Consider the following 22,160-nt stretch of genomic DNA (forward strand, 5'->3'; position numbering starts at 1 on the left):
GGATTGGAAATGGAGCAGCCGGGACTCCTACCAGCACCCATAAGCGATGATGGCACTGCAGCCGGTGGCTTTACCCGCTATATCACAGCACTGGCCCTGCTGCTCTGATTCTTATCTAGCTCCCTGTCAAATACCTGGAAAATCATCAGAAGATGGCCCAAGTCCTTAGACCCTGAACCTATTTGGAGATGTGGCTGGAGTTCCAAGATCTTGGTTTTGGCCAGGCCCAGACTCAATCATTTCAGCCATTTGAGGAGTCAACCAGCAGATGGAAGATTTCTCTCTCAATTTCTGTCGCTCTTTCTCACCCTCTCTATAACTCTGTGCTTAAAATAAAAATAACTAAATCAATAAATAAAACCCAATTAACCTCTTAGACATATTTTATGAAAGAAATTAATAACAATAGTAATCACTTGGACTGTTATCATCTGCAGAGAGTACATGACCTTCCCAATGGAGAGCATATTAACTTGATGTTGACGTCAGCGAACAGCTCTTCTCATCCTGCATCCTTCATCCTGCTTGGAATTCCAGGACTGGAGAATTCCCAGTTTTGGATTGCCTTTCCATTCTGTGTCATGTATCTCGTGGCTGTAGTTGGCAATATCATTATCCTTCATATAATCCGAACTGACCACACATTGCATGAGCCCATGTACCTTTTTCTGGCCATGTTGGCTATCACTGATTTAGTCCTCTCCTCCTCTACTCAACCAAAAATGTTGGCCATACTCTGGTTTCATGCTCACGAGATCGAATATCATGCTTGCCTCATCCAGGTGTTCTTCATCCATGCCTTCTCTTCAGTGGAGTCTGGGATCCTCATGGCTATGGCCTTGGACCGCTACGTGGCTATCTGCTTCCCACTCCGGCACTCTAGCATCCTGACCACAGCTGTAGTGGTTAAACTGGGGGCAGTCGTGATGGTGAGAGGGCTGCTATGGGTGAGCCCCTTCTGCTTCATGGTCTCCAGGATGCCCTTCTGCCCCAACAAGGTCATTCCCCAATCATACTGTGAGCATATGGCTGTGCTCAAGTTGGTGTGTGCTGATACAAGGGTCAATCGTGGATATGGGCTGTTTGTAGCCTTCTCTGTGGTTGGCTTTGATATGATTGTCATTGGTATATCCTATGTGATGATTTTGAGAGCTGTGCTGCGGTTACCCTCAGGTGAAGCCCGCCTTAAGGCTTTTGGCACATGTGCCTCTCATATCTGTGTAATCTTGGCTTTTTATATTCCAGCCCTCTTCACATTCCTCACCCACCGATTTGGCCATCATGTGCCCCGAGTGGTACACATCATGTTTGCTAATGTCTATCTACTGGTACCTCCCATGCTCAACCCCATCATCTATGGAGTTAGAACCAAACAAATTAGGAGCAGGGTTATCCAAGTGATTTGTGGAAAAGACACATGAGCCAAGGGTTATAGCATCACCATGACTCCAGTTCCTGCCCCCACCCCCAACCCTGGGATGTAGTGGAGAAAGTTTTCCAGCTTGTTACATATTAGCATAAAATTGTCTCTGTGGGCTCACTAGGCTAATCCTCCGCCTTGCAGCGCCGGCACATGTCAAAAAAAAAAATTGTCTCTGTGAACAACTGATGCAGATGTCGGCAGCCCTCCAGAAGCAAGAGGAACAAGTTTCTGTATACCTAGAACAAGAACTCATTGACAGATATGATGGGTAAGAAACTTAATTAACCTATGTGTAGGATCACATCACAAGAAATTAATAAAAATAACTCACTTATTAAACCACTGAATATTTTCAAATATTGTCAGTTTCCACACAGTATTAAGGTCAATGCACTATTAGTACCTGTTGGAAAAAATATACAGTAATGTACCACTTAAAAGTAATTCACGTGTGGGCATATGGCATAGTGGTTAAGATTTCACATGGGACACCTGAATATCTTATCAGAGTTCCTGCTTTTGAGTCATGACTACACACTCAATTCTAGCTTCCTGCTAATGCATACTCTGGGATGCAGCAGGGAATGACTCCAGTAGGTGGGTTCTCTGCTACCCATGTGTGAAGCAGATTGAGTTCATGCTACCAAATTACAATGCAGAGTCCAGTTCATAGCTGGTTTTTGTACTTCCTGTGGCCATTTTTTTCATATATTTCATGCATTTTATTTTTCAAAACAGAGAAGAAAAACATGTGACAAAGATGATATATGCCTGAAAATAATAAAATACTTTTTTTTCCTATTTACAGAAACATGCATTGACCCTTGACTAGAAAATTACGCGTGCATATGCACATACACATACACATAGTTACGGAGGTTTGAGGATAGGGTTGGAATGGACTGCAAGTCAAAAGAACTTTCACACTTCTGATTTTCTTTCATTAAAAATAAAAAACTCCATGAAGAAGACTCATAAATGTTTAAATTTTGCCATCACAATCATGAAAACACAAGTGTTGCTCTATGTGCTTTTATGTATTTTTAAATCCCAACTCCTCCTTTCATTTTCTTACTGTGAAACACACATTGAACTAGACACCCAATGTCTCAGAGATATCTCAAATACCAAATACTACATGCCAGATCCTGACAGTTGCCTGACACTGGCCTGTGTGACTGAGTGCAGCTGTCAGCCAGCAGAGGTAGAAGGACTCCTATGACACCAGCCACCATTACTTAGGCAGCTCACGGCCACTGAGAAGACCATGGTCAATGGTGAGAAGGAAGTGACCATCCAAGAGCATTTGTCCTTTCCTAGAAGATCCCTGAACATTTCTTGGAAAAGGTAGAAAAAGAGGAGGTTGCATCCAGAGGGAAATTAGAGGATGATGGGTAGAAAAGGAAATCAGCAAAGAAGAAAGGAAATAGTAATTCTTTTTTTCCCTTGTGCCAAAATCTTGAAAACATATTTGCCTCAAGTTCAAATGAGTTCTGAACTATGAAGGGAGTTTGGTGGTATACGTGGGCATGCCCAGTGAACATGAGAAGTAATGAAACTGGATGAGGAGAATATATCCTGTACTCAGAGGACTGAGGGTCCATTTAGTCTCAGCCTTTCAAATGTGCTTAATGCTCCCTTGAGATGCACCACATAACACATGTGCTGCTGATGTGTGCACAAAGCACTCACCACCTTTCCATGCCATTACTGCTGTCCTTGCCCAAAATGGTCATAGCTCTTGCCCTTCTCTACTAATTCTCACATCATTCCTCTCCCAGTGTTGTTGAATTATCTGTGAGAATCCACCAGACTGATGACCAAATCAGTAAAATTAACCTTGGTATTTGAATTTGATCTTACTTATACTCTTGGTGTCAGTATCATGGGCACCTTGGGTAACTCTCCTTTTAAGAGATCAAGACCCAAAAAAAGACCTAATAGTGTTTCTGTCAGCTTTTCCTTTTCAGGGGAGTGGGAATCAGACCCAGAGAGAAAAATGATGCACATCATCCATTCCTGTTCAAAGAGTCCCGTATAATTCAGGCCTTCTTGACAACCCCCAGACTAACTCATGTAACTGAATAAATGAGTTACTGTTGAAAACATTGTTTTTTCAACTATATTCATCAGGAAACACAAATAAATATTCCAACCCTCATATAACTCTAAATAGCTTCATCCAGCAATTCTTACCCTAAATTATCTCTGAGGATGGACAATCCGTGAAGCATTTTTACCTCCCACCTTCTGAAGGATACTGGATTCATCCATATAAGTAGCCAAGTTTTCATTGAAAAACATAAAATCATCCCAAGGAAATTCAGCTGGCATCTCCAGGCCACCTACCAGGCTCCCGTCTGCTTTATTTCAGGCCAAAGGTGGAGAGACTTCAAATTCACCCCCCTGTGTAGCTTCTCTGCTCCAGCACCCTGCTGTGATTCCACATCTTTATTTGAATTCTCATTTTCTTCTTTAGCATAGGCACATCTTTCTGACAATAAAGTCTTGTAGACCCATGGGAAGTCTGACTTTATTTGTTTCACCAGTATTTAGCCACAAGAAGCTCTCAAAAAAAAAAAAAAATCAGAGAGGAGACATTTATTCACTGGCAAAGCTTCAAGTCTTGAAGTCCTGTTTCCCACACCAAGTGAAGGCTTTGGGGACAGCCAGTCTCAGACAATGGTAAAGGTGGCCCACATCAAGATGTGGCTCTATCTAAGATGCAATGTATACCTTAATAGACTAGAAATAAGAATATTGAGGAGGTCAGAGTCAGGCAGACATGAGGTGGAATCCTATGCTCAAATACTTGTGGTTGGTGATCACAGTGTCTGAATTTATTTTTAATGTGAATGACTTTAGGTGGATCACAGGTTCTAAAATTTATCTTAAACCTTCCTTCTTTCATTGTCATATATCCAGCCCCTACATATTTATTATCTGCTGAGGGCACATAATCTCACAAAACAGAAGGGAAAGCCCAAGATCACAAGCATTCCTGATATCTTATACACTCAAACTCAGAGAGGACCTCAATTTTGATTTAGCCCCTTACTTTAAAAATTGTAAATAAATAAATGGCATATTTCTGGTGACATGTTTTATGCGGTCATACAATATTTTTTAGAGAAATGAAACTGAAAGTTAGAAATAGCAAACATGCTTGGCCTGAAATAAAGTAAGAGTGGATGAATGTACCAATTTGGATAAGCCATCAATGATGAAACTATGTTCAATTTACCCTGAGGGAATGTGCAGGACATGAGGACTGCAGTCATCAGATTGGACATACAGAAAATTGGAGAACTGAAGCCTGTACCTGGCAGCCTGATTTTGTAGCACGGCCTTAGTGACTTATATCTATAAAGATTTACTAACATATAGAGCCTTTATAAAGCTGCAATCCTCACTTAAGTTCAGTACTTGGTATTTAACAGTCTGCTTCTGCATGGTCATGCCAGAAGAAATGCGATCATGGTCATGACACTCAGCATCCTGCCTCCAGGAAGTTCTAGGTGACACAGGTCCTAATCAAACATTACACTGCTTCCCTCAACCTTAGGTTCCTACAAGCAAAGCTTCATAGACATGATATGCAGATGGAGTACTGGAAATACTAGGCAGATGGATGACTTAATCCAGAAGTTTGAGCATTGATGTCTCAATGCTGAGGGTGACAGGAGGAAAGGGATATAAAACCTTTGAGATGATTCTCTTCTGGCATCACTAAAAGAATTCCCTTGCAATGAAAGACCTGTGTGACCAAGGTAGGCTTGGATTCTGCAGTGATGCCAGTATTATACAGAAACAGTACCAATAAACTAGAAGAAATATTTTTGGCATATAATTATATGGGAGAATATTAAAAACAGGATGCTATCATGGTATTATAATGGAAGACAGAAGATTCAGAAAATTCTGTCATTGACCAAGAACCCCAAGAGAGCTCAGAGAAAGATACTTGTATAAATACAAAAATAAGTCTTTACTTACTACAAAGTGCAGCAAACTATGCAAAATTAGCCTGGTTTCCAAGAATGACTTCTTTAGGACCATTACTGGAACAGAAGAAAGCAGCCTGAAAGGCATACACATCTAATTCCACCAAAAATATCCAAGGTAGGTCTCCTTTCTTTTTTTTTTCAACATTAAGGTAAAGTAATGTGCCCTATTATTGGTCAAATAATAACAAACAATCGGACAGCATATACAAAACTCAACATCCTTTCTTAATTATTCCATTTTATTTGTTCTATTATAAAGTTTTGTTGTGTGCTATACTACAGTATATGTATACTACAGTATATGTATACAAAAAATATTTTGTTGTGTTATACTACAGTATATGTATACAATGTGCAGTGATCAAACAGGTAAGTTAGTATTTCCATCTTGTTGGACATTATTTAGATTAAAAAATTATTTTATTTATTTGAGAGAAGGAAGAAAGAGATATAAGAAAAGAGAGCACATAGAAGACACAAAGAAGGCCCTTATCCACTGCTCACTCCCGAGATTCCTACAACAGCCAGGGTTTGAGACCAGGCCGAAGTCAGGAGCCAGCAACCATGTGGATCCCACATGGGAGACAGGGACCCAACTACTTGGGTCATCACCTGCTGTCTCTCAGGGTACACATCAGCAGCAAGCTGGAATCAGGAGTGAAGCAAGGACTCAAAACAGTTATCCCAATATGCAATGCAGGTGTTTTTAAGTGTCATCTTAGCTGCTAGGCCAAAATCCTGTCCATGACTTTTGGTATGCTCTAATTTTCAATTAACACATAATAACAGCACTAAACTTACTAATTTGCTATATGGGAAAGAAAACATGATTAAAAAATAATGAATGCCAAGACAAGAGAGCACATAAGTGTCAAAACAAGAGAGATTTGAGATCTGCTTAGACTCTTCAAACCTGAATCTCAAAGGGGCTGCACTCTGGTGTTCATTCAACCTTTAACCCACAGGGGCAGCACTGTGGCACAGAGGGTTAAGTCATAGCTTGTGATGTGAACATTGCATATCAGAGTGCTGGTTGGAGGCCCAGCTGCTCTGCTTCACACCCAGATCCTTAGGAAAGCAGCAGAAGATGGTTCAAATGCCTGAGTCCCTGCCACTCATGTGAGACAACCAGGATGGAGCTCCTAGTTCCTGGCTTTGACCTGGCCTCCTGGCCTGGTTCTGGCTGTGGCAGGCATTTAGGGGAATAAAACAGGAGATGGAAGAGTCTCTCGTTCTCTCTCCCCCCACCAGTGTCTCTCTTTCTTTCACTGTGTCTTTCAAGTAAGTACATTTATTTGCTTTCATGATCAAAAGGGTTGTGTATGGTTAGCAATCCAATTTAATAATTTACTTTTTACAAATAATTTTTATTTATGTAATATAAACAAATGTCACATATATCATATATACAGATTTAGGAGCACAGTGATACTTCCCACCCTACCCTTCCTCCTGCTGATGCTCCCGCACTCCCTCCTCCTTACTTTCTTTTTGTTTCTTTTAATTTTTATAAAAACTATTTTAAGTTTATTTTATAATCATAAGCTTAACCCTCCACTAAATAAAGAATTCAACAAATAGTAAGAAAAAAAAAAAAAGAAAAAAAACCCCACCAAAACTACTGTTCTTTAACAGTAGAGACAAGGGCTATAAACAATAATCAACTCTCAAAATGTCAATTTGCTCACATACATTATATTTTTGTATTTTATTAGTTACCACAGATTAGGGAAAACATGATATTTTTCTTTTTGGGACTGGCTTATTTCACTACATATAATGGTTTACAGTTGCATCCATTTTGTTGCTAAATAAATAAATTGTTAAAATGTAACACATATTCATTGGGAAACCATTTATCAAAAATTTCTATCCCCTTTCAATGATAGACAGGAGAAGTAAATAGCATTCCTTCCTAACACCAGCCCATCTACTACCTACCAAAACCAGCATATCTACTACCATTGCTACTTTTCGTTAAATGTGTATTTCTTGACCAGCTATCATGTATCATGTATCATTGTGTACAAGCTACTGAAAACCACAGATTACCAAAACACACTGATTTTATTAGGCAAAGGGTTGCATCAAACTATTTACCACGTCATTGTGCATAATAAGCCAATTGAAAAATGACAACATAGCAGAAAAGGTCCAGAAACACTAGAGCCTAAACTTGATGAGTTGTTACCAGGTGGGGAGGGATGCTTACTCAGTTTTCAATGGCTATGATAAGCAAGTTGAATCATCTCCTTCCATCTCTACTCACATACACAAATAGGAGACTGAATTCAATTTCCTCTTCCATGTTCAGTTTCACAACTCTATATGAGTTATAGCAATGGATAAAGTAGTGTAAATTTCTAACCTTGATTTTCTACTTACTCACCACTCAGATATCATAATTGAATTTTATGGTTTACATATGGTTCATGTTTGTCTCATACCACATCTTCCCAATACTCCCTAACAGGCAGCTCCATTGTTTTGAATTGAAAATCCATTTATCGTCAGGTCTGGAAAAGACCATGTGGTCACCAGGAGGAAAAGCAACAAAAAACAGAGAAAAAAAACTCCAGGTTTCCTTTTCAAGAAGCAAAACAATGCAATGTATGACATTAGAAATGCAAGTATACCTACTATCCAGTCTCCCCTTCACATCTTCGAGTGATCACTGTTTTAAATTCATACATATTCTACATATGAGAGAAAGCATGCAATGTTTGTCCTTCTGCATCAGGAATATTTCAGTTCACATAATGACCTGCCGTGTTCCACAAAACAGTAGGGTAACAAATAGTTTGTGATAAAGGAAAGGGAAGAGCCAATTGCCTTGTGTGATTGGTCTATGCTGTGTCTATCTGCTGAAGTATCACGTTGCACTACATAAAATGTACACGTTTTTCATGTTAAAACAAAAATTTCTAAATTTAATTTAAAAAATAAAATTAACAAGAAAAAGTAAATATAGATAATTTAAATGTATAGGTAAAATATGAAATAAACTATATTGTCTTCTTCTGTTTTTTCATTCTGTTTTTCAAATTGCTGCAAGAGCCTCAATTCCTCCATTTCTTCTTTCTTTATTCCTCTTTTATATTTACTGGTAATATAGTCATTTTTAATGTAAAGGCTATGAACTTAGCAATGACAGATATTCCCTAAATAGGAGGTTCCCATCAGCAGCCCTTCCCAAGGCCTCTTCGGTGTATTTTATTGCTCATGGGATTTTGTCCATTATCCCGAAGTGATGCCCACCCTTTTTAAAAGACCTGTCAATGAAGACCTTTTCCTGGATCATTTTCATCTCTTTTTGAAGTTTTTTTTTATTATTATTATTTTAAGAAAAAGAAGAAAAAAGAAACAAGTTAGTGAGAACCAAGGTATTTCCTTAATTGACTTTTGGGATCAAATGAGTAAACAAAACTTGCACTGAAAGCAAACACAATAAAGAACAAGGGTGAGTTTTGATACAGCAGAAAGGTTCAAATATCATTCTGAGGTGACCACACTGTGAATACAAAGCTCTTCATGCTAGATCATCAGCATTTGAATTTACGGAATAAATCTGCCACAACCAGACCCATCAGTCATTGGCTTATTAGACACAGGGAGAATCTAAAAACACCTCAAAAGAGGCTTGTACCATGCACTTCTCGCTTTTTTGCCCCACATGTGACACTGGCACATGAGACTTCCACAGGTAGTCACTCGTATTCATCCATGTGAAACTCAAAAAATGGGGCAACCAGGAACACATGGAAGGGGGCTGGTGCTGTGGCATAGCTGGTAAAACCACTGCCAGTGATGCCAATTCACGTCCCAGCTACTGCTCCACTTCAGGTCCAGTTCCCTGCTAATTGCCTAAAAAAAGCAGCAGAAGATACGGCCCAAGTGTAGGAGATTTGGATAGAGCTTCTGACTTCTGCCTTTGGCCTGGCCCAGCCCTGACCCTTGGGGCCCTCTGGGGAAGGTAGAAGTTGCTGGAAGATTTCTCTGTCTCTCTCTCTCTCTCGGTAACTCTGAATTTCAAGTAAGCAAATAAATCTTTTTTTTAAAAAAAGGCTCATGGAGTAAACTGACATAAATGAAATTAGATCAAATGGCTACATTGTTTCCTCCCATGTTTCCCTGAGTAGAATATCCCAAGATTTATTTGATAAGGCTTCAGATGGTAATGCAGGATTTAGCTATAGTTATCTGTGATAGTTGTTGGCATCTTATTTATCATCGTTCAACTCAAAATTCTTTTTGCCTACCCTATGATGATGAGATTGGGCCTATGATAATGAGATTGGGCCTTTTAAATATTTCTCTTTGGGGACAGGCATTGTGGTGCAGTAAGTAAAGCTGCATCTTGGAACACCTGCATCCCATATTGGAGTGCCAGTTTGAGTCCCAGATCCTCCATGTCAATCAGCTTCCTGCTAATGCATCAGGGAAGGTAGTAGATGAAAGCCCAAATAATTGGGTTCCTGCCACCCATACAGGAAAATCAGACAGAGTTCCTGTCTTGGCCCAGTCCTGGCTGCTTTAGGCATCTGGTGAGTGAACCAGCAGATGGACCATCTCTTTCCCACTCCCTCTCTCTGTACCACTCTCTCTGTCACTATGCCTCTCAAATATATAAATAAATCTTTAAAATATGTATTTCTCTTTTGCCAGCTGGCACAAAGATTTGTCAGTAGGTGGTGGTAGAGGAACAGTGTAAAGAGAAAAGAGGATCTCTTCCTGTTTTCAGTGTGGTTTCCTGGGCATCCACAGGACAGGCTTTTGCTCTGCCGCTTGGATGGTGTTGCTTTTCAAGGGCTTGGTTCCAGCACGGCAGAACTTTCTTCAGCATTCAGACACAGTGAGTGTTCTCCAGCTCTCGGCTGAGATCACAGTGGCACAACCAGGAGCTCCAGGTAGAATGGACAGGCGCTCAAACTGAGGAAGCTTCTCCTTTTGCTTATTATCCAGGAGTATGTGTGTACACATGAAGGACTTCGTGAGACCAGCCTTTTAGTTAGCTGACCCCCAACTCCAACTCAGGAAGGCAGAGTAGAGCCACCCAGCTTGGCCCACACACAAAACAGCCTCTCCAGCTCCCGGGCACAACAATGCCCAACAGTCAACAGCTTCCTGAGCACCTGGAGAGTTGCAAGATTCGACATGTTTCCGTGGAAGCCTCCAGCTGGCACTACCAGAGGACAGGTTTTGGAAAGATTTACCTAATAAAGCCCCTTAATGATTTCACGGGAATGGAGTAAGGAGAGGAGGACTCCTACTTGAGTGTGCTATCTTAGCCATAGGAATAATGGTTGCTTTTTACATCTGCTTCTACTAGATTCTTTATAATTCTCTTAACTCTTACTAACGAATTCCACCTACTACTTTGCTTCCCTTTAATGATTTGTTTTCCTAAACTTTTCCTGTTTAAATCATCCTATGGTGTCAGTCTCCTTATTGGACGCATAGGACCTATTTAACTTTAGTGTTCTCTCATCTGGACTCCCTGGAATCAGATTATCATTAACATGGCCAAATGACAACTAAGACCACATTGCCTGATCTTAGAGAATTGACAATGATCCTTTAAAGGCAGTGACATTCCACTTACTAAGACACTCACTAGTGATTGACTGGGAGAGGTTCAAGTGCAAGGTCAGGCATTAAGTTATGTAGTGACTGTGGGTCTGGAACATAGTCTTAAATTCATATCTAATAAGAATATTAACTCTAGGCCAGAGCCGAGGCTCACTAGGCTAATCCTCTGCCTGCAGTGCTGATACTCCAGGTTCTAGTCCTGGTTGGGGCACCAGATCCTGTCCCAGTTGCTCCTCTTCCAGTCCAGCTCTCTGCTGTGGCCCTGGAAGGCAGTGAAGGATGGCCCAGGTCCTTGGGCCCTGCACCCACATGGGAGACCAGGAGGAAGCACCTGGCTCCTGGCTTCAGATCGGTGCAGCGCCGGCTGTAGCAGCCATTTCGGGGTTGAACCAACGGAAGGAAGACCCTTCTCTCTGTTTCTCTCTCACTGTCTAACTCTGCCTGTCAAAAAAATAATAATATTAACTCTAAAGATTAGGGAATTGTTTTCTGCATCAGAAACTTAGAGAAAAAATAATAAGATGAGGGCATTCATCTGACACTGCAGAGTATGTGAAAATCAGTTCTATGGATCATCTAAAAGTCAGGCAGAAGATTTAACTGAAAGTATAGCAGACGTATTAGGCAGACTGCATACTAAAGTGTGACAGATTTTTTTCAAATAAAATCAGAGCACTGAAAAGGGCAGGGAATAATATAATGAGAAAATTATGTGATTCTTACTCCCAGAACTTTGATTAAATGAGTCTACAAAACTTTAAAACTTTCAATATCTTATACCAGGAAAAATAGTTGCCTTCTAGTTTATCAGAACATTCATTATTCCTGTGTGAAGACTTTACAAAACCCAAATATGAACATGATGCTTCACAAATAATAACTTTCACAAGAATTCCTGCTGCTTCTCTACACCAAAGTCAATATCAGTCAGTCTTGACAAAGCCCAAGTGGAGAAATATTATTAACATTTTGGAAAGAATCCTCTGAAGGCATTAAAGAACATACGTAATTGCACTGACCAGAGTCCAACAAACACTTTTAGAAGCGGATATTGAGGATGTTAGATCCAGGCAAATAAGGAAGTAGGTGGCATTATAAAAATTAATTGATATAGAGAGTCATGTGTTAAGATTAGAGCACTCAGACATAATTTGGGTTCAATAATATATCAAGAGTACCTGGGAATTGTACTAATGCATGGCTGAGATGACTTATTGAACCTTGGATATGATGATGATGTTCAGAATATTAAATTGATATAGAAGATTTTCTTGGCATGATAATGACTATAGAAATATCAGGAAGGTAGACACACCAAAATGGATTTGTCATGTAAGACCACAGATTTTACAATGGACAATTTTCTCTTGAGGTCAGAGAATAGACTTTCACTAAGGAAATGAATGCATTTATAAGAGGGAATCTGGTATTTTTCAAAGTTGCTCTTCTTTGTAGACTAGACTTAGCAGTCAAAGATGCTTCAGTGAAACTGGGCTCTCTAGTAACAACAAGGAAGATGACATTTTGAGACCACATAGAAGTACTTTAGAATCAGATGGAAAATATATGTGGTTACTGTAGAAAGTAATACTGGGGCAATGACAATCACGGCGACAGGTCCCATAGTGAATTGTTGCAAAGATAATTGAATTCCTAGAAACAAGCTAAGTGGTCAGTCAGCCAAGGTGTTACTCAGAAAGCATCTGAAAGAAAACTGCTGAACTGTCATGAATGGAAATTGCAATTCATTACCTAATTTAAATATTTAAGTGACTGCATGGATACATATCCTATTAATTGAACATAAGTCATGATTCTCTCAGTGAAGTAAATGGCAAAGTCACCACTTGTATGGAATAAAAAGTATTTAGCACTTTTCCCAAAAGCACTCGTGTCCATTTACAGATATAATTGTTAAATTGCAGAAAAAAGAATACCTAAAATCTATCTGGACTTTGCCATGGATGCTATAATTTCCCACTGAAAATAGACACCCAAACATGCTCCATGTTATTTTTTGATAATAAAATTATTGAGACAAGGTGATACATGGAGTTCTGAAAAAAGCTTATGTCATAGTGAGCCTAATGATTTTTCAGTTCTACTTGTGGCAATTTCTCCAATGTGTACTTGGGGATAAAATGATTAGCAGCTGGAAAAATTCTCATGCTATTATGAGAACTGTGATGTTTGAACAATTATGGTAGGAAGGGTGAAGTGCAAAGTCAAGGAAGCACCAATAAATTACTTGAATAGTTGGTCTCGAATGTCATGGCACCCATCACTGTTTTGCTGTATCTCCATTACATCTTATCTGTGGCCTCCTTGGGAGTGCCAGAAAAAAATGCTAGAAAAGGAAGAAAGTACTCAGGCTTGGTTCACAGATGGGTTGTTTGAAAAGTTGGGGCAAACCAGAAACAGAATCCAGCGACACAACAGCCTGACATGCATGGTCATAAAGAAAAGTGATGGAGGAGGAGTTTTGTAATGGCAGAGTTGTGAATAGTATACTTGGTTGGTAACTTTGTATGGAAGCAAATGTTGTCTGAGGTATGTAGATATACATGTGTTTCTGGGCATAACTGAAAGTCTTGGCTAGTTGGTCAGGGATGACCTAGCAACTATGGAAGAAGTGAGATAAGGAAGTCTGGAGAAGGTGTATGTTGAAGTGGACACAAAGGCTGAAAACCTTTATATATCATGTAATACCCACCAGAAAGTATTCACTTCGAGGAGGAATTGAAAGACCAAGTGGAAATTGCCCATGTATGGGTAACAGCCAGCCTTGACTTCCCCACTGCCAGCCCACTGAGCCCTCTGAATAGTAGAGAGAGACAAACATGAGTAAAATTGTGAGTTCTCTTTCCCTTCTTTTTTTAAAGATTCTTTTATTTATTTGAAAGGCAGATAATTACAAAGAGGCAAAGGCAGAGCAAGAGAGAAAGTTTTCATCCACTGCTTCACTCCCCAAATGGCCACAACAGCCAGAGCTGGACTGATCTGAAGCCAGGAGCCAGGAACTTCTTCCAGGTCTCCCACACTGGTGCAGGGGACCAAGCACTTGGGCCATCCTCTACTGCTTTCCTAGGCCATCAGCAGGGAGCTAGATTGGAGGTAGAGCAGCCGGTTCTTGAGCCAGCACCCATATGGGAAGCCGACACTGTAAGAGGAGGCTTTACTTGCTACGCCACAGCACCAGCGCCCTCTTTTCCTTCTTACCAAAGTTAATTTGTTAAAAGATTATAAAAATAATGTTATCCACAGGAGTCACTGTACACTTACTTCCCATGCAGAATGAGTTGTATTATGATAATTAACTGTAAAACTTGTTCTCAAACAGCTTTTTTATGCATGTGTGTGTAAATTGTTAAAATATTTTCTTAATTTAGAGTTGGTCTTCTGTGTATGAAGCTAATTGAAAATGAATCTTAGTGGAGAATGGGGCTAAGAATGCGAGAGGGAGGAGGAAGAAGGGTGGGAGTGGAAGTGGGGGTGGGAGGGTGGGAATGGTGAGAAGAATCACTATATTCCTAAAGTTGTACATATGAAATTTGTACTCATTAAATATAAGGCTTCTCTGGGAAAAAACACATAATTTTGACATGGTCTCCAATTTATAGAAGAGCTATAATGATAATACAGGGAGGCTCTGTGTATCCTTTACCCACTTCTAATCTCAATGAACATCTTAAATAACCATGGCACAATGATCTGAACTGTGAATTCGGGGTCAATGTTTTGACACAGCAGGTTAAGCCAGTGCTTGGGATGCCCTCATTCCATATCAGAGTCCCAGCTGTTATGCTTCCAACCCAGCTTTCTGTTAATGTGATCCCTGGGAGTGTTAGATGGCGGCCCATGTGATTTGGCCCCTGCCACCCATAAAGGACACATGGCTGGAGTTCCTGGCTGCTGGCTTCAGGCTGGTGTAGACCTGGATCTTGTGGGCATTTGAGAATGAATCAGCATATTGAATCTCTCTATCTCACTCTCTGCCTTTCAAGAGTATGAAAATAATTAAACAAACATTTTTTAAACATAGTGTTATCCTCATTCCTAGAATGTTAGTAATGTTATTACCAACTTTTAATGTCTAGCTAACATCAGTGGTAACTGGTGTTAAGCACTTGGTATAATATTTTGTATTTATATTGGTTATGCCCTGAATATAATCAGCAAAATAGTTCCCCCTAGGCAAGAGCCAACACTGAATTACTTTCATGAGTATTTTGGATTTGCTGTGTATTATGCCTATTTCAGAAGCATGTAGACAATCAATAATTTTAGGAAAAAGCTAACTAAAGAGGAGTTCTGCATGTTATTAAGGAAAGAACTGACACACTGAAAAAGTTTCCCATATTAAATATGGACTTTTTAAATTTTAAGAAGAGTTGGCATTTGGCATAACAGTTAAAATGCCACTTGGGACACCCACATCTCATAGCAGATTGCCTGTGTTTTTAATCCTGGTTCTGTTCCATATTCCAGCTTCCTGCTAATATGCACCCTGGGGGGAGGCAGATAATTGTCACCCAGAGATATAAATTGAATTCTCTCTCTCAAATGACTATAATTAATGACCTAATTAATGTGTTAAATATGTATTTATTTATTTGAGAAGAAGAGAAGGAAAGAAGGAAGGAAGGGAGGGAGGGAGGGATGAAGAAAGGGAGGGAGGGAGGGAGAATACATCCATTCTTCTATCTGCTGTCTGATTCAATCTCCAAATGCTTGCAACACTTGGAACTGGGCTGAGAAGAACTCAGGAACTGGGAACTCAATCCAGCTCCCCTAAATGGTGGCAAGTACTCTAGTACTTGAGCTATCGTTCTTGGCTACTATGGTCTGCTCTAGGAGGAAGCCGGTGTCAGGAGATAGAGCCAGGTATCAAACCTGGATACTCTGATGTGGAATGTGGGCATCTTAACTGACATTTTAACTGCTAGCTCATGAATTAATATCTTGCATGACTTTCACATGACTTGCAAATATGACTAATTGTTTAGCCACAGTATTTCACTTTATATTAAGAAAACATAATTTAAGTGGTGTTGATATGGATTTACTGACAAAGAAACTAAGAAATTCTCATCGTACCTGTAAGTTGCATACTTCCAACCCTTGGAGGCAAGTCTAAGTATTTTGCATGCAATTATATGATCATATTATCATAGCACTTATTATCAAACAGTTATTCATAGATGATTTTATCTATCCCAAGATGAGTGATGATTAGATTTGGCGCTGCTTCTGAATTAAGATCTTGATAATGGCCTTTCGAATCTGTTTAGTCTTCACACTATAGATGATAGGGTTGAGCACAGGAGGTATAAGTAGGAAGACGTTGGCCATGATGGTGTGCACAAATGGAGGTGCAGAATGGCCATAGCGATGGACAAGAGACAAGCTGATGAGAGGGATATAGAAGATGGCCACAGCACTGATGTGTGATATGCAGGTGTTGAAGGCTTTCTGTCGTTCCTCTGAGGAAGCAATGCTGAGAACGGATCGGATGATCAGGATATAGGACAGCAGGATGCAAGGGCAGTCAAACCCTGTAGTGGAGAAGAGTGCAAACAGACCAAGGATGCTGTTGATTCTGTTGTCTGTGCATGAGAGTTGAATGAGATCAACGTGGTAGCAGTAAGAATGTGAAAGGACAAGAGTACTGCAGAAGGACAGCCTCTTGACAAAAAGCACGACTGGCAACATGACGGCAACATTCCTTATCAACACACTCACCCCGATCTGGGCAATCCTGGCATTCGTGAGGATGCTGTTGTATCTCAGTGGGTCACAGATGGCCACAAAACGATCAAAGGCCATGGCCAGAATAACTCCAGACTCCATGAAAGTAAGTCCATGGAGAAAGAACATCTGGGCAATGCAGGCATTCAAATTGATCTCTCGGGCCTCAAACCAGAAGACACCAAGGGTAGTGGAGAGTGTGCAGAGAGACAAGCTCAGGTCCGTGGCTGAAAGCATGGACAGAAAATAATACATGGGCTCATGGAGGCTCTGTTCACGGAGTACTACCAACAGGATCATGCTGTTTCCAGAGAGGGCAACAGCATACAGGAGACAAAAGGGAATGGAGGTCCATACCTGGAATGCTCTCAAGCCTGGGATACCCGTCAGGAAGAAGGTCAGAGGCTCAGCATTGGTATGATTGAGGACCAACATAGTGAAGGACTGAGGAGAAAGGGAAATTTAGATTACTGAATATATCATGTAATAACATTTTACCTATCACTTAGAACATCTTTCTGACACTCAAATGTTCACTAAATTACTGTTACTAATTCTTCAACAGCTTTAGTATTTTCTGAGTTTCCTAGCCCTTCTCTCCTAGACTCTCAGTATTTCACATTGACTGAAAAAAGAGAATCCCTTGAGTTGTCCCACACACATTTTCTTAAGGATAGTGGGCCTATTATTCTCTGTAATGACAACATCACAATTAAATCATCCCCAACCATAAAGTTCTAGGTAGAACACCTAAATAAATTTAATGAGAAATCTGATTTCTGGCATTTTTTGAAAATAAATAATTGAATATGGAATAAATCAGTGCACAAACCAAGTCATATTTGAAATGTAGATGATCCTTTTTAGATTTCCTGGGATAGATTTAGAAGAATGTCCAGAGCATATCTGAGTATATATGATGATAGGGTAGTCCAAGAAACCACTCTAAGAATAAGAAGCATTGATCCCATTTGTTGAGAAATCCCTGTGATGTTGGTATTTTATATGTATTATTTAATTATATTCCTATACCTGCCTCTTGTAGGTACATAGTAGCATATGCACTTTGCAGAGGAAGGAGCTAGCTGTTGAGAAACACCAAAGATATAAAAAAGATGGAGAAAAAGATGGAGTGAGGGAGGGAGGGGGAAAAGAAGGAGGAGGGGGGAGAAAGAGGAGGAGGTGGTGGAGGAGAGAAGAGAAGGAGAAAGAGAAGACTAAGGAGGAAGAGAGGAAGGGAGGGAGACGGAGAAGGGATGAGGGGAGGGAGGGAGGAGTAGAAAGAAGGAAGGGAGGGAAGGAAGGATGGGAAGGAAAGAAGGAAGGAAAGAGGAGAGAGAATGAGAAGGGAGGGAGAATTCAAAAGGCTTCCATAGCCTTGGCAACTCATGACAAAAGCCTAGGGTGATTACTGACACCATAAACAAGAGTGTCAATTTGTTAAGTCAACAACAGGAGTCATTGTGCATTTACTCCTCTTGTAGGATCTCTGTCCTTAATGTGTTGTACAATGTGAATTAATTCTATAACTAGTACTCAAAAAGTACTTTATACTTTGGGTTTTTGTGTGGGTGCAAACTGTACTTAATATATACTAAATTGATCTTCTGTATATAAAGATAATTAAAAATGAATCTTGATGTGAATGGAAGGGGATAGGGAGCAGGAGAGGGGAGGGTTGCAGGTGGGAGGGAAGTTATGGGGAGGGAAAGCCACTGTAATCCATAAGCTGTACTTTGGAAATTTATATTTATTAAATAAAAGTTAAAAAAAGAAAGTAAGTAAAATTCATTAAAAATTCTAGAAATTAAGAGAAAACAAATTTACTGCTGACTTATTAAACCATTTTCATTAAAATCAGTAACAAGATAGCACATCTTCTGCCATGCTACTATTCAACATTATATAGAACAAATTGGCACATTTATAAAGACAAGTAAATAGAAAGAAATTATATTACTTGGGAAGAAACAAGAATATGTTTTGTGTTTGGACTTGATTTTTAACTTGAAAAATTCCAAAGAACAGATTTTTAAAATAGAGTTTACCAGACTAATCAGATAGATGATCAATGTAACACATTTTTTTGTTCACAAAATTAACCACTGAGAAAATTTATAAAATAAATTTGTTCACAATAGCCATAAAACTATAAAATTTACTGGTATAAAAATTTGTGGGGTCCAGAGCTGTGGAGCAGCAGGTTAAAGCCCAGCCTGCAGCACTGGCATCCCATATGGGCACCGGTTCCAGTCCTGGCTGCTCCACTCCCTATCCAGCTCTCTGCTATGGCCTGGGAAAGCAGTAGAAGATGGCCCAAGTGCATGGGCCCCTGCATCCACATGGGAGACTGGGAAGAAGCTCCTAGCTCCTGGCTTTGGATCAGATCAGCTCTGGCCATCGTGGCCATCTGGGGAGTGAACCAGCGGACGGAAGAGCTCTCTTTCTCTCTTTGGCTCTGTGTCTTTCTGTAACTCTTTCAAATAAATAAAAGTAAAAATTTGTGTTTTGTGTCAGAGGGAGGTCTGTAAAAATTTACTAAAGAACACAAAGAGGCTCAATAGGCTAATCCTCCACCTTACAGCGCCGGCACACCGGGTTCTAGTCCCGGTCAGGGCACCGGATTCTGTCCCGGTTGCCCCTCTTCCAGGCCACCTCTCTGCTGTGGCCCGGGAGTGCAGAGGAGGGTGGCCCAAGTGCTTGGGCCCTGCACCCCATGGGAGACCAGGAGAAGCACCTGGCTCCTGCCTTTGGATCAGTGCGGTGCACTGGCCGCAGCACGCTGGCCGTGGTGGCCATTGGAGGGTGAACCGATGGCAAAGGAAGACCTTTCTCTCTGTCTCTGTCTCTCACTCTCTCACTATCCACTCTGCCTCCACTCTGCCTGTCGAAAAAAAAAAAAAGAACACAGAGAAATCCCTTTGGTTGTTCATTCATCTCCTAAAAATCAGAATCTTCAATACTGGGCAGATGTGAATTCTCTCTTGGCTAACATAAATTCAAAGCATTGTAAGTAATTAACACCCAAAACATGTTTAACTTATAATAACAGATAGTTCCTAAAATGTAAATATTATAATCGTGCAAAAGTATTCAGTATAATATTGAGAACAGCAAAGATGGGAGATTTATCATTTGCTATATCAACATGGAATATAAAGCTATTAAAAATGATGATAAAGAGTAATATTTCACAGGTATAAAATATATTCATATTATCTTTAGAAAAGGATAATATTTTCCAAAAAACAGTGAATAAAACAAAAATTATAATGACAACTTTATTTTATAGCACTCACAAAAAGAACTGATTATGTGATAAATGAAGTTTGGTTAGTTGACTAATAATATTTCAAAAATATTTTATTTTGAAATTTAAATTAACAATATTGCAAATATTTATGGGCTAAAGTGTTATATTTCAATACACATATGCAATGTGTACTGATCAAAATAGGGTAATCAACATTTTCTCATCTTTACATTAGTTTATGATTGGGGAAAATGATTTTTAAAAACAAAAAAGACCTCTAATTAAACATACTGCATTTAAGTTAAAAATTTAAAAACATAAACAAAACTTATAACAATACTGTAATAAATAAAGGCTAATAAACATGTTTTTAAATATTAAATTAGCACTATCAAATAAAATATTGACATAGAACACTACCTGAAACTCAAATGCTATCAACTGCAAAAAATACATGTAAAGAAAATTAGAAGTACAATATTGCATTAGAACACCAGGGACAAACAATGCACATGTATCTAGTGAAAAATGAAAGTATTATAGTACAGAAACTAAATATAAGGAGATTTGATCATGCTTTGGAAGATAGAATGAAAAAGGTAAAGTAAGACTAGATATAAGTGAAACAAAACAATGAAAACAATCTGATGTATGCTGAAGGGGATAGTGTAAGAAGTGAAATGTTAGTAAACAGAGAGTTTTAAAAATCCCTCCACAGAGAATGTAAGGAAAAAATTTCCCCAAAACTCATCAAACTCATTATTTTGGTGATAAAGATCAAATGCATGGCTTTTGATCTTGGCTATTCCATTCAATATACATTTGCAATCAATTCAATGGATAGCATCCAACCTTGTGGCCTCTTTTCAAAACTTATCAATAAAATGAGTCTACTATATTAGAGCTTGTCACCATGCCAGCACATTAAAATCATTTGGAAAGCTCCTCAAAATATATGAAGCCAAGATCACAGCCCAGATCAAATAAATCTGAACATCTAAGGATGGTACTCATACATCTTCATTAAATTAAATTGCATGTCTATTGTTTCCTGGTGATGTTTTGTGATTTAATTGATGATGAAGGACTTTGAAAAAAGAAACCAGGTCTGAAGGGGCCAGCGCTGTGGCGCAGCAGGTTAATCTTCCGCCTGCAGCACCAGTATCCATATGGGTGCCGATTCTAGTCTCAGCTGCTCCTCTTCTCATCCAGCACTCTGCTAATGGCCAGGGATGGCAGTGGAAGATGTCCCAAGTGCTTGGGCCCTTGCACCAATGTGGGAAGCAACTGGAGGAGGCTCCTGGCTCTGGCTTCAGATCAGCTCAGCTTCAGCCATTGCGGTCATTGCAGCCATTTGGGAGTGAACCAACAGAAGGTTGGTTCTGTCTCCCCTCTCTCTGTCCATAACTCTACCTCTCAAATAAATAAAATGTTTTTAAAGAAAATGAAAAAAAAGAAAGAAACCATGCCACTAGGTATGGATTTCTGTGTTCAGGATTTTGATCATGGAGAAAATCATGGATATTGGGATTTATGGTTATTGGGATGGATGATTGTCTTAGCCAGGCAAAATAATAAAGATGAAGATGGCAGGCTTTACTCCTTCAATGACTGACAGTAAGATCTTAATTAGCCATTGACTTCCATGGTCCCTTTTCTGTACTTAAAAATGTCCCTGATCCACCTGTTTCCACGGTCAAAACCATGCAGATGTATTGAAGAACTATTTCAAAATATATGTAGTTTCTCTAAGAGAGCTAGAAGATATTTCAGAGAATAAGGATCCTGTTTAAAGATGGATCTGATACTAAGTCAAGTGACTAAAAAGCTTATTTCCTAAAAAAATAGAAATCCAGAAATCAGCCACATATAAAAGCTAAGTGAAGCAGCAACAAAATATAAAATAAATGTCACATTTAGGGTCATGCAGAATTACATTGATCCTGCTCTATTTCTATTCCATAGTTGGCTTTGATGCTTTCCCATAAAGAAATAATTATTGCGAATTTCTTGCTGATGTTTCACTTAATCCCCACAGCACTGAGCTTCCTCTGAACTCAACAATTGTACTCTTCTGCCCCTTCTGATTTATAGTACTTTGCCTCCAAGTATCTGCCTTTCCACAACCTATCTCTACCTC

The 22,160-nt window shown here is 39.5% G+C and overlaps 2 protein-coding genes across 2 annotated transcripts; one reads left to right on the forward strand and one right to left on the reverse strand.

The window, feature by feature from the left end:
* Window positions 1–476: 476 nt before the first annotated feature.
* LOC133764538 (olfactory receptor 52R1-like) lies at window positions 477–1,421 on the forward strand. Its single transcript, XM_062198212.1, has one exon. The coding sequence runs from the start codon at window positions 477–479 to the stop codon at window positions 1,419–1,421; it is 945 nt and encodes a 314-aa protein (XP_062054196.1).
* Window positions 1,422–16,251: 14,830 nt separating this feature from the next.
* On the reverse strand, window positions 16,252–17,232 carry LOC133764539 (olfactory receptor 51F2). The gene has a single exon (XM_062198213.1). It carries the CDS (start codon window positions 17,200–17,202, stop codon window positions 16,252–16,254), a length of 951 nt encoding a protein of 316 aa, XP_062054197.1. The 5' UTR covers window positions 17,203–17,232.
* Between the last annotated feature and the right edge of the window lie 4,928 nt (window positions 17,233–22,160).

Source organism: Lepus europaeus, chromosome 7, assembly GCF_033115175.1.
Source record: "Lepus europaeus isolate LE1 chromosome 7, mLepTim1.pri, whole genome shotgun sequence".
Lineage (NCBI taxonomy): Eukaryota > Metazoa > Chordata > Mammalia > Lagomorpha > Leporidae > Lepus > Lepus europaeus.

Coding starts and splice junctions, on each gene's coding strand:
- LOC133764539 (XM_062198213.1), bottom strand. CDS start 17,202: ATGTTGGTCCTCAATCATACCAATGCTGAGCCTCTGACCTTCTTCCTG.
- LOC133764538 (XM_062198212.1), top strand. CDS start 477: ATGTTGACGTCAGCGAACAGCTCTTCTCATCCTGCATCCTTCATCCTG.